This window comes from Patagioenas fasciata, chromosome 39 (assembly GCF_037038585.1).
Source record: "Patagioenas fasciata isolate bPatFas1 chromosome 39, bPatFas1.hap1, whole genome shotgun sequence".
In the NCBI taxonomy this organism is placed as follows: domain Eukaryota; kingdom Metazoa; phylum Chordata; class Aves; order Columbiformes; family Columbidae; genus Patagioenas; species Patagioenas fasciata.
Window position 1 is genome coordinate 187,360 of NC_092558.1, and position 17,289 is coordinate 204,648.

At 61.5% G+C, this 17,289-nt stretch overlaps 1 protein-coding gene across 1 annotated transcript; it reads left to right on the forward strand.

The window, feature by feature from the left end:
* The first annotated feature begins 731 nt into the window (after positions 1 to 731).
* Positions 732 to 16,195, forward strand: TAF6L (TATA-box binding protein associated factor 6 like). Its single transcript, XM_065861860.2, is given in 11 exon segments — positions 732 to 914; positions 1,023 to 1,109; positions 3,836 to 3,986; positions 4,079 to 4,129; positions 4,900 to 4,994; positions 7,759 to 7,833; positions 10,179 to 10,399; positions 10,475 to 10,607; positions 13,677 to 13,805; positions 15,456 to 15,586; positions 15,588 to 16,195. Coding segments are annotated over 11 exon segments (1,722 nt in total). The 5' UTR covers positions 732 to 767; the 3' UTR covers positions 16,090 to 16,195.
* Positions 16,196 to 17,289: the final 1,094 nt, after the last annotated feature.

A 17,289-nucleotide genomic window follows, 5' to 3' on the forward strand; every position in this document is an offset into this window, starting at 1 on the left:
GCCATGGTGGAGCGGGAGGAGCGGCGGGGTGGGCGTGGCCACGACGGAGGCCACGGCGGAGCCAGCGGCAGCCGAGGCAGAGCGGGAGGAGCGGCGGGGGGGCGTGGCCAGGGGGCGGAGTGGGCGGAGCGTGGGCGTGGGCAGCGGTGGGCGGAGCGTGGGCAGCCACGGCGGAGCGGGAGGAGCGGCGGGGTGGGCGGGGCCACCTCTGAGGTGGGCGGAGTGGGCGGGGTCTGCGGTAGCCACGGCGGAGCGGGATGAGCAGCGGGGTGGGCGTGGCCAGGGGGCAGAGTGGGCGGGGCTTTGGCGGGGCTGGGCGGGGCCTCTGGCAGCCACGGCAGAGCGGGAGGAGCGGCGGGGGGGGCGTCGCCGGGGGGGTAGAGTGGGCGGAGTGGGCGGAGCCAGCGACAGCCAAGGCAGAGAGCGATGAGCGGTGTGGTGGGCGTGCCACGGGGCCGGAGTGGGCGGAGCGTGGGCGTGGCCGGCAGTGGGCGGAGCGTGGGCAACCATGGCGGAGCGGGAGGAGCGGCGGGGTGGGCGGGGCCACGACGGAGGCCACGGCGGAGCCAGCGGCAGCCATGGCGGAGCGGGAGGAGCGGCGGGGGGGCGTGGCCAGGGGGTAGAGTGGGCGGAGAGTGGGCGTGGCCCGCGGTGGGCGGAGCATGTGGCAGTCACGGCGGAGCGGGAGGAGCGGCGGGGGGGCGTGCCCAGGGGCCGGAGTGGGCGGAGCGTGGGCGTGGCCGGCAGTGGGCGGAGCGTGGGCAGCCATGGCGGAGCGGGAGGAGCGGCGCTTCGTGGAGCTGCCGCGGGAGTCGGTGCGGCTGATGGCGGAAAGCACCGGGCTGGAGCTCAGCGATGAGGTGGCGGCGCTGCTGGCCGAGGACGTTTGCTACCGGCTGCGGGAGGCCACGCAGGTTCGGCGGGTGGGGTGGGGTGGGGTGGGGTGGGGGGGGATCGGGCCCGCTGATGGAGCCGCTGATGGAGCCGGGTCCGTGTGTCCGTGTGTGTCCGTGTGTCCCCAGAACAGCTCCCAGTTCATGAAGCACACGCGGCGGCGGAAGCTCACGGTGGAGGATTTTAACCGGGCCCTGCGCTGGAGCAACGTGGAGGTGACGTGGGGACAATGGTGGGGACACTGGTGGGGACATGGGGACACCGGTGGGGTTGGGGACACCAGTGGGACTGGGGACATGGGGACATTGGTGGAGACATGGGGACACTGCTGGGGACATGGGGACACTGGTGGGGTTGGGAACATGGGGACACTGGTGAGGACATGGGGACATTGGTAGGATTGGGGACACCAGTGGGATTGGGGACATGGGGACACTGGTGGGGATTTGGGGACACTGGTGGGGACATGTGGACACTGGTGGGACTGGGACATGACGACACTGGTGGGGACATTAGTTGGGGCATGGGGACACTGGTGGGGCAGGGGACATGGGGCTATTAGTCGCGCTGGGGACATGGGGACACTGGCAGGGACATGGGGACATTGGTGGGGACTCCAGTGGGGCTGGGGACATGGGGACACCAGTGGGGACATGGGGACACAGGTGGGGTGGGGACATTGGTGGGGACATTGGTGGGGCTGGGGCCATGGGGACACTGGTGGGGACGTGGGGACACCAGTGGGGACACAGGTGGGGACATGGGGACATTGGTGGGAATATGGAGACATTGGTGGGGTTGGGGACATGGGGACATTGGTGGGGTTGGGAACATGGGGATATTGGTGGGGCCATGGGGACACTGGTGGGGTTGGGGACATGGGGACACTGGTGGGGACGTGGGGACATTGGTGGGGTTTGGGACATGGGGATGCTGGTGGGGTTGGGGACACCAGTGGGATTGGGGACATGGGGACATTGGTGGGGCAGGGGACATGGGGACACTGTTGGGGACTCCAGTGAGGCTGGGGGCATGGAGACATTGACGGGGACATGGGGACACTGATGGAGCTGGGGACATGGGGACACTGGTGGGAACGTGGGGACACCAGTGGGGACACTGGTGGGGATATAAGTTGGGGCATGGGGACATTGGCGGGGACATGGGGACACTGGTGGGGTTGGGGACATGGGGACACTGGTGGGGACATGGGGACATTGGTGGGGTTGTGAACACTGGTGGGGTTGGGAATGTGGGGACATTGGTGGGGACATGGAGACACTGGTGGGGACATTAGTTGGGGCCTGGGGACACTGGTAGGACTGGGGACATGGGGACACTGGAGGGGACATGGGGATACTGGTGGGGACATTAGTTGGGGCGTGGGGACACCAGTGGGACTGGGGACATAGGGACATTGGTGGGGTTGGGGACGTTGGTGGGGTTGGGGACATGGGAACACCGGTGGGAACATGGGGACACTGGTGGGGTTGGGGACACCAGTGGGGTTAGGGACATGGGGACATTGTCCCCCCATTGCCCCCATTGTCCCCATTGTCCCCAATATCCCCATCGCCCCCATTGTCTCCATTGCCCCCATCATCCCCATTGTCCCCCATTGCCCCCACTGCCTCATTGTCCCCCATTGTCCTCATCGTCCCCATCATCCCCATTGTACCCATTGTCCCTCATTGTCCCCCGTTGCCCCCATTGTCCCCCTCACCCCCAATGCCCCCATCGTCCCCAATGTCCCCATTGTCCCCATCACCCCCATTGCCCCCATCGCCCCCATCGCCCCCATTGCCCCCATTACCCCCATTCCCCCAATATCCCCAATATCCCCAATGTCCCCATGTCCCCATTGCCCCCAATGTCCCCATTGCTCCCATTCCCCCATCGCCCCCATCGCCCCCATCGCCCCAATGTCCCCAATGTCCCCATTGCCCCAATCGCTCCCATTGCCCCCATTCCCCCATTGCCCCCATTGCCCCCATCTCCCCCAATGTCCGCCAATGACCACATGTCCCCATTGCCCCCATTGTCCCCATTGCCCCCATTACCCCCCCATTTTCCCCATTGTCCCGCATTCCCCTCATCGTCCCCATCATCCCCCATCGCCCCCCATTGTCCCCATCGCCCCCAACGTCCCCAATGTCCCCATTGCCCATAATGTCCCCATTGCCCCCAACGTCCCCAACGTCCCCATTGCCTTCAACGCCCCCATCACCCCCAATGTCCCCATCGCCCCCATCGTCCCCATTGCCCCCATTATCACCCCATTTTCCCCATATTGCCCCCATCGCCCCCAATGTCCCCATTGCCCCCATTGCCCCATTGTCCCCCGTTGTCCCCATCTTCCCCCATTATCCCCCCATTTTCTCCATTGTCCCCCATTCCCCCCATCGTCCCCATCGCCCCCATCGCCCCCAATGACCCCATGTCCCCATTGCCCCCATTGTCCCCCATTCCCCCATCGTCCCCCATTGCCCCCATTGCCCCCAATGTCCCCATCGCCCCCAATGTCCCGATTGACCCCATTGCCCCCATTATCCCCCCATTTTCCCCTATTCCCCCATTATCCCCATCGTCCCCATTATCCCCATTGTCCCCCATCATCCCCCATCGTCCCCCATCGCCCCCAATGTCCCCATTGTCCCCATCGCCCCCAATGTCCCCATTGACCCATCTCCCCCATCACCCCCATCGCCCCCAATGTCCCCATTTCCCCCATTTCCCCCATCGCCCCCATTTCCCCCATCACCCCCATTTTCCCCATCATCCCCTATCGTCCCCCATCGTCCCCATCGCCCCCATTGTCCCCATCGCCCCCATCTCCCCCATTGCCCCCAGTGTCCCCATCACCCCCAGTGCCCCCATCACCCCCAGTGCCCCCATCGCCCCCAATGCCCCCACGTCCCCCAATGTCCCCGTTGTCCCCCAGGCCGTGTGCGGCTCCGGCTCCCAGGACCCCCTTCCCTTCCGCTCCGCCAAGGAGGCCGAGCTCTTCTTCTCCGAGGACCGCGAGGTCAACCTCCCCGAGCTGGCCCTGGCCACCAACATCCCCAAGGGCTGTGCCGAGGCGGCCGTGCGAGGTGGGGACCCCGCGACGCCCCCGTGTCCCCAACGGGGACCCAAACGGGGACCCAAACGGGGACCCCGCTCATGGCCGCCGCCTCCCCCGCAGTGCACGTGGCCTATCTGGACAGCAAAGGCAACGTGGAGCCGCAGGGCGCCGGTGAGACATGGCGGGCGGGGGGAGGGGCTTTGGCGCCATTTTGGACCTGAGGGGATTTGGCGCCATTTGGAGCCCTGAGGGGATTTCGCACCATTTGGAGCCCTGAGGGGATTTGGCGCCATTTTGAGCCTTGAGGGGATTTGGCGCCATTTGGAGCCCTGAGGGGATTTGGCGCCATTTGGAGCCCTGAGGGGATTTGGCGCCATTTTGGGCCCTGAGAGGATTTTGATGCCATTTTCCCCCTGAGGTGATTTTAGTGTCATTTTAACATTGAGGTGGTTTTAGTGTCATTTTAACATTGAGGTGGTTTTAGTGTCATTTTAACATTGAGGTGGTTTTGGCGCCATTTGGAGCCTTGAGGGGATTTGGTGCCATTTGGAGCCCTGGGGGGATTTGGTGCCATTTGGAGCCTTGAGGGGGATTTGGTGCCATTTTGGACCTGAGAGGATTTGGCGCCATTTTGAGCCTTGAGGGGATTTTCCCGCTATTTTCCCCCTGAGGTGATTTTAGTGTCATTTTAACATTGAGGTGGTTTTGGCGCCATTTTGAGCCTTGAGGGGATTTGGCGCCATTTGGAGCCCTGGGGGAATTTGGCGCCATTTGGAGCCCTGAGGTGATTTTGGCGCCATTTTGAACCTGAGGTGATTTTGGTGCCATTTTGCCCCCGAGGTGATTTTGGCGCCATTTTGCCCCCGAGCTGATTTTCCCGCCATTTTCCCCCACCATTACCTCTTCCTGTTCTCCGCCCATTTTGGGGTGTCCCCCCCCAGTCCCCAGCGCCGTGTCCACGCTGAGCGACGACCTCCTCAAGTATTACCACCATGTCACCCGCGCCGTGCTGGGCGACGACGCGCAGCTCATGAAGGTGGGTGCCATGGGGACCCCCCCCATTGACCCCATTGACCCCCATGGGGTGTCCCCAGCTCATGGAGGTGGGTGCCATGGGGACCCCCCCCATTGACCCCATTGATCCCCATGGGGTGTCCCTAGCTCATGAAGGTGGGTGCCATGGGGACCCCCATTGACCCCATTGACCCCATGGGGTGTCCCCAGCTCATGAAGGTGGGTGCCATGGGGTCCCCCATTGATCTCCATGGGATGTCCCCAGCTCATGAAGGTGGGTGCCATGGGGACCCCATTGACCCCCATGGGGTGTCCCCAGCTCATGGAGTTGGGTGCCATGGGGACCCCCATTGACCCCATTGATCGTTATGGGGTGTCCCCAGCTCATGGAGGTGGGTGCCATGGGGACCCCCATTGACTCTCAGTGGTGACCCCCATGGGGTGTCCCCAGACCCCCGCATTGATCCTCATGGGGTGTCCCCAGCTCATGAAGGTGGGTGCCATGGGGACCCCCATTGATCCCAGTGGTGACCCCCATGGGGTGTCCCCAGACCCCCTCATTGATCCCCATGGGGTGTCCCCAGCTCATGAAGGTGGGTGCCATGGGGACCCCCATTGATCCCAGTGGTGACCCCCATGGGGTGTCCCCAGACCCCCTCATTGATCCCCATGGGGTGTCCCCAGCTCATGGAGGTGGGTGCCATGGGACCCCCGAATTGACCCCCATGGGGTGTCCCCAGCTCATGAAGGTGGGTGCCATGGGAACCCACACTGACCCCATTGATCCCCATGGGGTGTCCCCAGGTCATGAAGGTGGGTGCCATGGGAACCCCCTTTGACCCCATGGGTGTCCCCAGCTCATGAAGGTGGGTGCCGTGGGGACCCCCCCATTGATCCCATGGGGTGTCCCCAGCTCATGGAGGTGGGAGCCATGGGGACCCCATTGACCCCAATGGGGTGTCCCCAGCTCATGGAGGTGGGTGCCATGGGGACCCCATTGACCCCCATGGGGTGTCCCCAGCTCATGGAGTTGGGTGCCATGGGGACCCCCATTGACCCCATTGATCGTTATGGGGTGTCCCCAGCTCATGGAGGTGGGTGCCATGGGGACCCCCATTGACTCTCAGTGGTGACCCCCATGGGGTGTCCCCAGACCCCCGCATTGATCCTCATGGGGTGTCCCCAGCTCATGAAGGTGGGTGCCATGGGGACCCCCATTGATCCCAGTGGTGACCCCCATGGGGTGTCCCCAGACCCCCTCATTGATCCCCATGGGGTGTCCCCAGCTCATGAAGGTGGGTGCCATGGGGACCCCCATTGATCCCAGTGGTGACCCCCATGGGGTGTCCCCAGACCCCCTCATTGATCCCCATGGGGTGTCCCCAGCTCATGGAGGTGGGTGCCATGGGATCCCCGAATTGACCCCCATGGGGTGTCCCCAGCTCATGAAGGTGGGTGCCATGGGAACCCACATTGACCCCATTGATCCCCATGGGGTGTCCCCAGGTCATGAAGGTGGGTGCCATGGGAACCCCCGTTGACCCCATGGGTGTCCCCAGCTCATGAAGGTGGGTGCTGTGGGGACCCCCCCATTGATCCCATGGGGTGTCCCCAGCTCATGGAGGTGGGTGCCATGGGGATCCCCATTGATCCCCATGGGGTGTCCCCAGCTCATGAAGGTGGGTGCCATGGGGATCCCCACTGACCCCCATGGGGTGTCCCCAGCTCATGGAGTTGGGTGCCATGGGGACCCCCATTGACCCCATTGATCGTTATGGGGTGTCCGCAGCTCATGGAGGTGGGTGCCATGGGGACCCCCATTGACCCCATTGATCGTTATGGGGTGTCCCCAGCTCATGGAGGTGGGTACCATGGGGACCCCCATTGACTCTCAGTGGTGACCCCCATGGGGTGTCCCCAGACCCCCGCATTGATCCTCATGGGGTGTCCCCAGCTCATGAAGGTGGGTGCCATGGGGACCCCCCATTGATCCCAGTGGTGACCCCTATGGGGTGTCCCCAGACCCCCTCATTGATCCCCATGGGGTGTCCCCAGCTCATGGAGGTGGGTGCCATGGGACCCCCGAATTGACCCCCATGGGGTGTCCTCAGCTCATGAAGGTGGGTGCCATGGGAACCCACATTGACCCCATTGATCCCCATGGGGTGTCCCCAGCTCATGAAGGTGGGTGCCATGGGGACCCCATTGACCCCATGGGGTGTCCCCAGCTCATGAACGTGGGTGACATGGGGACCCCATTGACCCCATGGGGTGTCCCCAGCTCATGAACGTGGGTGACATGGGGACCCCCATTGACCCCCATGGGGTGTCCCCAGCTCGTGAAGGTGTGTGCCATGGGGACCCCCATTGATCCCCATGGGGTGTCCCCAGCTCATGAAAGTGGGTGCCATGGGGACCCCCATTGACCCCATGGGGTGTCCCCAGCTCATGAACGTGGGTGACATGGGGACCCCATTGACCCCATGGGGTGTCCCCAGCTCATGAAGGTGGGTGCCATGGGGACCCCCATTGATCCCCATGGGGTCTCCCCAGCTCATGAAGGTGGGTGACATGGGGACCCCATTGACCCCCATGGGGTGTCCTCAGCTCATGAAGATGGGTGCCATGGGGACCCCCATTGATCCCCATGGGGTGTCCCCAGCTCATGAAGATGGGTGCCATGGGGACCCCCATTGATCCCCATGGGGTGTCCCCAGCTCCTGAAGGTGGGTGCCATGGGGACCCCCCCATCCATGGTGACCCACACAGGGTGTCCCCGTCCCCAGGTGGCCCTGCAGGACCTGCAGAGCAACGCCAAGATCGCCGCCCTCCTCCCCTATTTCGTCTACGTGGTCAGCGGGGTGAGCACGGGGAATGGGATGGGGTCCCGCCCGGACGCCTGGGTCCCTTTCCCGAACTCCTGGGTCCCTTTCCCCAACTCCTGGGTCCCTTTCCCGAACTCCTGGGTCCTTCCCGAATGCCTGGGTCCCTCCCAAACTCCTGGGTCCCTCCCAAACTCCTGAGTCCCCCCGAACTCCTGGGTCCCCCTGAACTCCTCAGTCCCCCCTGAACTACTGGGTCCGTCCCAAACTCCTGGGTCCCCCCGAACTCCTGGGTCCCCCGAACTCCTGGGTCCCCCTGAATTCCTGGGTCCCCTTGAACTCCTGGATCCCCCAAACTCCTGGGTCCCCCCCCGAATTCCCGTGTCCTCCCGAACTCCTGGGTCCTCCCCAATCTCTTGTGTCCCCTTCATCTCCAGTGTCCCCTTGATCTCCTGGGTCCCCTTGATCTCCTTGGTCCCTCCCGAACTCCTGAGTCCCTCCCGAACTCCTGGGTCCCCCCGAACTCCTGGGTCCCCCCAAACTCCTGGGTCCCCCTGATCTTCTGGGTCCTCCCCCGAACTCCTGGGTCCTCCCCTGAACTCCTGGGTCCCCCCCGAACGCCTGGGTCCCCCTGAACGCCTGGGTCCCCCCCAAACTCCTGGGTCCCCCGAACTCCTGGGTCTCCCTGAACTCCCAGGTCCCTCCTGATCTCCTGGCTCCCCCAAACTCCTGGGTCCCTCCTGAACTCCTGGGTCCCTCCAAACTCCCATGGCCCCCAAACTCCTGGGTCCCCCCCCGAATTCCCGTGTCCTCCTGAACTCCTGGGTCCTCCCCAATCTCTCGTGTCCCCCTGATCTCCTGGGTCCCCTTGATCTTCTGTGTCCCCCTGATCTCCTGGGTCCCTCCCGAACTCCTGGGTCCTCCCCAATCTCTTGTGTCGTCTTGATCTCCTGGGTCCCCCCTGAACTCCTGGGTCCCCCTGAACTCCTGGGTCCCTCCCGAACTCCTGGGTCCCTCCCAGATGCCTGGGTCCCCTATTTAGGTCCCCCCAAACTCCTCGGTCCCCCTGATCTCCTGGGTCCCTCCCGAACTCCTGGGTCCCCCCGAACTCCTGGGTCCCCCGAACTCCTGGGTCCCCCTGAATTCCTGGGTCCCCTTGAACTCCTGGATCCCCCAAACTCCTGGGTCCCCCCCCGAATTCCCGTGTCCTCCCGAACTCCTGGGTCCTCCCCAATCTCTTGTGTCCCCTTCATCTCCAGTGTCCCCTTGATCTCCTGGGTCCCCTTGATCTCCTTGGTCCCTCCCGAACTCCTGAGTCCCTCCCGAACTCCTGGGTCCCCCCGAATTCCTGGGTCCCCCCAAACTCCTGGGTCCCCCTGATCTTCTGGGTCCTCCCCCGAACTCCTGGGTCCTCCCCCGAACGCCTGGGTCCCCCCCGAACGCCTGGGTCCCCCTGAACGCCTGGGTCCCCCCAAACTCCTGGGTCCCCCGAACTCCTGGGTCTCCCTGAACTCCCAGGTCCCTCCTGATCTCCTGGCTCCCCCAAACTCCTGGGTCCCTCCTGAACTCCTGGGTCCCTCCAAACTCCCATGGCCCCTAAACTCCTGGGTCCCCCCCCGAATTCCCGTGTCCTCCCGAACTCCTGGGTCCTCCTCAGTCTCTTGTGTCCCCTTGATCTCCAGTGTCCCCCTGATCTCCTGGGTCCCCTTGATCTCCTGTGTCCCTCTGATCTCCTGGGTCCCTCCCGAACTCCTGGGTCCTCCCCAATCTCCTGGGTTCCCCCTGAACTCCTGGGTTCCCCCTGAACTCCTGGGTCCACCTGAACTCCTGGGTCCCTCCCGAACTCCTGGGTCCCTCCCAGATGCCTGGGTCCCCTATTTAGGTCCCCCCAAACTCCCGGGTCCCCCTGATCTCCTGGGTCCCTCCTGAACTCCTGGGTCCCCCCGAACTCCTGGGTCCCCCGAACTCCTGGGTCCCTCCCAACCTCCTGGGTCCTCCCCTGAACTCCTGGGTCCCTCCTGAACTCCTGGGTCCCTCCCGAACTCCTGGGTCCCTCCCAAACTCCTGGGTCCCCCGAACTCCTGGCTCCCTCCAAACCTCCTGGGTCCTCCCCTGAACTCCTGGGTCCCTCCCGAACTCCTGGGTTCCTCCCGAACTCCTGGGTCCCTCCCAAACTCCTGGGTCCCCCGAACTCCTGGCTCCCTCCCAACCTCCTGGGTCCTCCCCTGAACTCCTGGGTCCCCCTGCACTCCTGGGTCCTCCCCAGTCTCCTGTGTCCCCTTGATCTCCTGGGTCCCCCCAAACTCCTGGGTCCCCCTGAACTCCCAGGTCCCCCCCCTCGAACTCCCGGCTCCCCCGAACTCCTGGGTCCCTTCACCACGCAGGTCAAATCCATCAGCCACGACCTCCCCCAGCTCCACCGCCTCCTCCACGTGGCGCGCAGCCTCCTCCACAACCCCTTCCTGTTCCTGGGGCCCTACGCGCGCAGCCTGAGCTCCAGTGTCCTGTACTGCGCGCTGGAGCCGCTGGCCGCCTCCATCAACCCGCTCAACGACCACTGGCCGCTGCGCGACTACGCCGCCATGCTGCTGGGCCGCATCTTTTGGTGCGTAGGCATCGGTTTCGGGGAGAAACCCGCCCAAAATGTAAGGGGTATCAAGGTGTTTTCCGCCCCGCGCAGGACGCACGGCGAGGCGGTGAGCGGGCTGTGCCAGCACATCCTGCTGGCGCTGCAGAAGGTGCTGGCCGACCCCGTGCGACCGCTCTGCTCGCACTACGGAGCCGTCGCCGGGCTGCACGCCCTGGGGTGGAAGGTGAGCACCGAACACCGGTTCGTTCGTTGGGGGTCGGTTCATTCATTGGGGGTTGGTTCATTCATTGAGGGTCGGTTCATTCATTGGGGGTTGGTTCATTCATTGGGGTCAGTTCATTCATTGAGGGTCAGTTGATTGGGGGTCAGTTCATTGAGGGTCAGTTCATTCATTGGGGATCAGTTCATTCATTGAGGGTTGGATCGTTAATTGGGGGTCAGTTCATTCATTGGGGGTCAGTTCATTCGTTGGGGGTCAGTTCATTGGGGGTCAATTCATTGTGGGTCAGTTCATTCATTGAGGGTTGGATCATTCATTGAGGTTCAGTTCATTAATTGGGGGTCGGTTCATTAATTGGGGGTCATTTGATTCATTGGGGCTCAGTTCGTTCATTGGGGGTCAGTTCATTCATTGGGGTTCAGTTCATTGGGGGTCGATCATTCATTGGGAGTCAGTTCATTCATTGGGGGTCAGTTCATTGATTGGGGGTCATTTCATTCATTGGGGGTCACTTCATGAATTGGGGATCAGTTCGTTCATTGGGGGTCAGTTCATTCATTGAGGGTCAGTTCATTAATTGGGAGTCGGTTCTTTCATTGGGGTTCAGTTCATTCATTGGGGTCAGTTCATTCATTGGGGTCAGTTCATTCATTGGGGGTCAGTTCATTCATTGGGGGTCGGTTCATTCATTGAGGGTTGGATCATTAATTGGGGGTCGGTTCATTCATTGGGGGTCATTTCATTCATTGGGGGTCAGTTCATTGAGGGTCATTTCATTCATTGGGGGTCAGTTCTTGAATTGGGGGTCAGTTCATTGGGGGTTGGTTCATTCATTGGGGGTCAGTTCATTCATTGAGGGTTGGATCATTCATTTGGGGTCAGTTCATTCATTTGGGGTCAGTTCGTTCATTGGGGTTCAGTTCATTAATTGGGGGTCAGTTCATTCATTGGGGTCGGTTCAATAATTGGGGTTCAGTTCATTCATTGAGGGTTGGATCATTCACTGGGGGTCAGTTCATTCATTGGGGTTCAGTTCATTCATTGGGGGTCAGTTCATTCATTAGGGGTCATTCCATTGAGGGTCAGTTCATTCATTGGGGTTCAGTTCATTGGGGGTCGATCATTCATTGGGGGTCAGTTCATTCATTGGGGGTCAGTTCATTCATTGGGGTCAGTTCATTCACTGGGGGTCAGTTCATTCATTAGGGGTCATTCCATTGAGGGTCAGTTCATTCATTGGGGTTCAGTTCATTGGGGGTCGATCATTCATTGGGAGTCAGTTCATTCATTGGGGGTCAGTTCATTCATTGGGGGTCACTTCATGAATTGGGGATCAGTTCGTTCATTGGGGGTCAGTTCATTCATTGAGGGTTAGATCATTCATTGAGGGTCAGTTCATTAATTGGGGGTCGGTTCTTTCATTGGGGTTCAGTTCATTCATTGGGGTCAGTTCATTCATTGGGGGTCAGTTCATTCATTGGGGGTCGGTTCTTTCATTGAGGGTCAGTTCATTCATTGGGGGTCAGTTCTTGAATTGGGGGTCAGTTCATTGGGGGTTGGTTCATTCATTGGGGGTCAGTTCATTCATTGAGGGTTGGATCATTCATTTGGGGTCAGTTCATTCATTTGGGGTCAGTTCATTCATTGGGGTTCAGTTCATTCATTTGGGGTCAGTTCATTCATTGGGGTTCAGTTCATTAATTGGGGGTCAGTTCATTCATTGGGGGTCAGTTCATTCATTGGGGTTCAGTTCATTAATTGGGGGTCAGTTCATTCATTGGGGTCGGTTCAATAATTGGGGTTCAGTTCATTCATTGAGGGTTGGATCATTCATTGGGGGTCAGTTCATTAATTGGGGGTCAGTTCATTCATTGGGGTCGGTTCAATAATTGGGGTTCAGTTCATTCATTGAGGGTTGGATCATTCATTGGGGGTCAGTTCATTCGTTAGGGTTCAGTTCATTCATTGGGGGTCAGTTCATTCATTAGGGGTCATTCCATTGAGGGTCAGTTCATTCATTGGGGTTCAGTTCATTGGGGGTCGATCATTCATTGGGGGTCAGTTCATTCATTGGGGGTCGGTTCATTCATTGGGGGTCGGTTCATTCATTGAGGGTTGGATCATGAATTGGGGGTCAGTTCATTCATTGGGGGTCATTTCATTCATTGGGGGTCAGTTCATTGAGGGTCAGTTCATTCATTGGGGGTCAGTTCTTGAATTGGGGGTCAGTTCATTGGGGGTTGGTTCATTCGTTAGGGTTCAGTTCATTCATTGAGGGTTGGATCATTCATTGGGGGTCAGTTCATTCATTTGGGGTCAGTTCATTCATTGGGGTTCAGTTCATTAATTGGGGGTCAGTTCATTCATTGGGGGTCAGTTCATTCGTTAGGGTTCAGTTCATTCATTGGGGGTCAGTTCATTCATTAGGGGTCATTTCATTGAGGGTCGGTTCATTCGTTGGAGGTCAGTTCATTGGGGTTCAGTTCATTCACTGGGGGTCAGTTCATTCATTGGGGTCAGTTCATTCATTGGGGGTCAGTTCATTCATTGGGGTCAGTTCATTCATTGGGGGTCAGTTCATTCATTGGGGGTCGGTTCATTCATTGAGGGTTGGATCATTAATTGGGGGTCGGTTCATTCATTGGGGGTCATTTCATTCATTGGGGGTCAGTTCATTGAGGGTCAGTTCATTCATTGGGGGTCAGTTCTTGAATTGGGGGTCAGTTCATTGGGGGTCGGTTCATTCATTGGGGGTCAGTTCATTCATTGAGGGTTGGATCATTCATTTGGGGTCAGTTCATTCATTGGGGTTCAGTTCATTAATTGGGGGTCAGTTCATTCATTGGGGTCGGTTCAATAATTGGGGTTCAGTTCATTCATTGGGGGTCGGTTCATTCATTTGGGGTCAGTTCATTGATTTGGGGTCAGTTCATTCATTGGGGGTCGGTTCATTCATTGGGGGTCAGTTCATTGATTTGGGGTCAGTTCATTCATTGGGGGTCGGTTCATTCACTGGGGGTCAGTTCATCCATTGGTCTCTGTCCGTCCGTCCGTGTGTCCGCGTGTCCGCAGGCGGTTGAGCGCGTGCTGTACCCGCACCTCCCCGCGTACTGGGCCAACCTGCAGGCCGTGCTGGACGACTGCTCCGTGTCCAACGCGCAGGTCAAGGCCGACGGGCACAAGGTCTACGGAGCCATCCTGGTGAGCGGGGGGGACCCCAGGGGGCTGCGCGCCCCCCATTGGGGCTGGTGGGGGGACCCCATTGAGCTGTGCACCCCCCAATTGGGCTGATTGGGGGACCTCCATTGTGGCTGGTGGGGGATCCCCATTGGGCTGCGCACCCCCCATTGGGGCTGGTGGGGGGATCCTCATTGGGGCTGGTGGGGGATCCCCCAATATGGCTCTTGGGGGGACCCCCAATTGGGCTGTGCGCCCCCCATTGGGGCTGGTAGGGGGATCCCCATTGGGGCTGCTGGGGGATCCCCAATTGGGCTGGTGGGGGATCCCCCAATATGGCTCTTGGGGGGGACCCCCAATTGGGCTGTGCGCCCCCCATTGGTGTTGGTGGGGGGATCCCCATGGGGCTGCGCACCCCCCCAATTGGGGCTGCTGGGGGATCCCCAATTGGGCTGTTGTGGGACCCCCCAATTTGGCTCTGCGGGGGACCCCCAATTGGGCTGTGAACCCCCCATTGTGGCTGGTGGGGGGACCCCATTGGGCTGTGAACCCCCCAATGGGGCTGGTGGGGAACCCATTGGGCTGTGCACCCCCCAATTGGGCTGATTGGGGGACCCCATTGGGGCTGCTGGGGGATCCCCTTGGGCTGTGCACCCCCCATTGTGGCTGGTGGGGGGACCCCATTGGGCTGTGCACACCCCAATTGGGCTGATTGGGGGACCCCATTGGGGCTGCTGGGGGATCCCCTTGGGCTGTGCACCCCCCATTGGGGTTGGTGGGGGGATCCCCATTGGGCCTGGTGGGGGAACCCCAATTTGGCTGTTGTGGGACCCCCCCCAATTTGTCTCTTGGTGGGACCCCCAATTTGGCTGTCTGGGAGCTCCAAATTGGGCTGTTGGGGGGGACCCCAAGTTTGCTATACACCCCCAATTTTGGCTGCTGGGGGGACCCCAATTTGGCTGTTGGGGGGGATCCCCAGTTTGGCTCTGTGCCCCCCATTTGGCCATTGGGAGATCCCCCTAATTGGGCTTTTGTGGGGATCCCCAATTGGGCTGTGCACCCCCCATTGGGGCTGGTGGGGGACCCCTTTGGGGCTGAGGGGGGACCCCAAATTTCACTGTGCACTCCCCCAATTGGGCTGTTGGGGGGATCCCAATTTTGCTGTGCACCCCCAATTTTGGCTGCTGGGGGGACCCCCCCGAATTGGGCTGTTGGGGAACCCCCAAATTGGGCTGTTGGGAAGACCCCAATTGGGCTGTGCACCCCCTATTTTGGCTGGTGGGGGGGGGGGACCCCAATTGGGCTGTTGGGGGGGACCCCAATTTTGCTGTGCACCCCCAATTTTGGCTGGTGGGGGGGACCCCCAATTGGGCTGTTGTGGGACCCCCAGATTGGGCCATCAGGGGGACCCCAGTTTAGCTGTGCACCCCCAATTTGGCTGCTGGGGCAACCCCCTATTGGGCTCTTGGGGGGACCCCCAGTTGGGCTGTTCCGGGACCCCAAATTGGCCCATTGGGGGGACCCCAATTGAGCTGTTGGGGGGATCCCCAACTTGTTCCCCCCCTCCCAATTCGGCTGCGGGGGGGACCCCCAATTTATCTGTTGGTTGAGCCCCCCAATCAACCCACACCCCCCAACTGTTCCATTGGGGGTCCCCCCCATTTCCCCCCATAGGTGGCCGTGGAGCGACTCCTGAAGATGAAAGCCCAACCCACCCCTCCCCCCACCCTCCCCACCCCCACCCCCACCCCCCCCAACCCCCCCACCTCCCCATCCCCCCCTTCCTCCCCCTCCCCATCCCCCCCCCCTTTGCCGCATGTACTCCGACCTCTACGACTTCTTCGGCGACAGCTTGGCCACGCGATTCGGCACCGGGGTCCCCGCCGCGTCACCCCCCGACCCCCCTCTCCGCGTCACCCCCGTCACCGCCACCACCGCCACCACCCGCAAGATGCCGCAGCTCACGGCGGACGCGTCGGGAAGCCCGCGTCACCACCCGTCGGTGGCACCCCCCGACGCCACCGCGCGCCCGCCGCAGCGAGCGCCGCGCCCGCGGGTGCCGGATGTGTTCCCCAAGTGGCGCTCGGCGGCGGCGGCGAGGGGGGCGCCGCGGTTCAGCTTCGTGATCGCCGGGCGCCAGGCCGGGCGGCGCTGCCAGGGCCGGCGCTTCCAGAGCAGCTTCCCCCAGCACCACGGGGGCGCCCACGGGTGCCGCTACGCGCAGAAGCTGCCGGTGATCGGGAGGGCGGCGGCGCCCAGGGGGCGCAGGGGGCCCAGGGCTGAGTACTCGCTGCTGCTGCCGCTCTGAGCGCCCGCGGCGGGGCAAGCGGTGGCGGCGGTGGCACCCGAGCGGTGGCGCTGGTGTCAAGCGGTGGCGCTGGTGTCAAGCGGTGGCGCTGGTGTCGAGCGGTGGCGCTGGTGTCGAGCGGTGGCGCTGGTGTCGAGCGGCGGCGCTGGTGTCGAGCGGCGGTGCTGGTGTCGAGCGGCGGCGCTGGTGTCGAGCGGTGGCGTTGGTGTCAAGCGGTGGCGCTGGTGTCAAGCGGTGGCGTTGGTGTCGAGCGGTGGCGTTGGTGTCGAGCGGTGGCGCTGGTGTCGAGCGGTGGCGCTGGTGTCGAGCGGTGGCGTTGGTGTCGAGCGGTGGCGCTGGTGTCAAGCAGTGGCGTTGGTGTCAAGCGGTGGCGCTGGTGTCAAGCGGTGGTGTTGGTGTCGAGCGGTGGCGCTGGTGTCGAGCGGTGGCATTGGTGGCACCAACTGGCATCAAGCGGTGGCGCTGGTATCAAGCGGTGGTGTTGGTGGCACCGGTGTCACTGGTGTCCAGCGGTATCATTGGTGTCAACTGGCGTCAAGCAGTGTCACTGGTGTCAAGTGGTGTCATTGGTGTCACCGGTGTCAAATGGCATCAAGCAGTGTCACTGGTGTCAAGTGGTGTCATTGGTGTCACCGGTGTCAGCTGGCGTCAAGCGGTGTCGCTGGTGTCAAGCGGTGGCGTTGGTGGCACCGGTGTCACTGGTGTCAAGTGGTGTCATTGGTGGCACTGGTGTCAAGCAGTGTTATTGGTGTCATTGGTGTCAGCTGGCGTCAAGCGGTGTCACTGGTGTCAAGTGGTGTCATTGGTGTCACCGGTGTCACCAGCGTCAAGCGGTGTCGCTGGTGTCAAGCGGTGGCGTTGGTGGCACCGGTGTCACTGGTGTCAAGTGGTGTCATTGGTGGCACTGGTGTCAAGCAGGGTTATTGGTGTCATTGGTGTCAGCTGGCGTCAAGCGGTGTCACTGGTGTCAAGTGGTGTCACTGGTGTCATTGGTGTCACCAGCGTCAAGCAGTGTCACTGGTGTCAAGTGGTGTCATTGGTGTCACCGGTGTCAGCTGGCGTCAAGCGGTGGCGCTGGTGTCAAGCGGTGGCGTTGGTGGCACTGGTGTCAACTGGCGTCAAGCAGTGTCATAGGTGTCACTGGTGTCACCAGCGTCAGCTGGCGTCAAGCAGTGTCACTGGTGTCAACTGGCATCAACC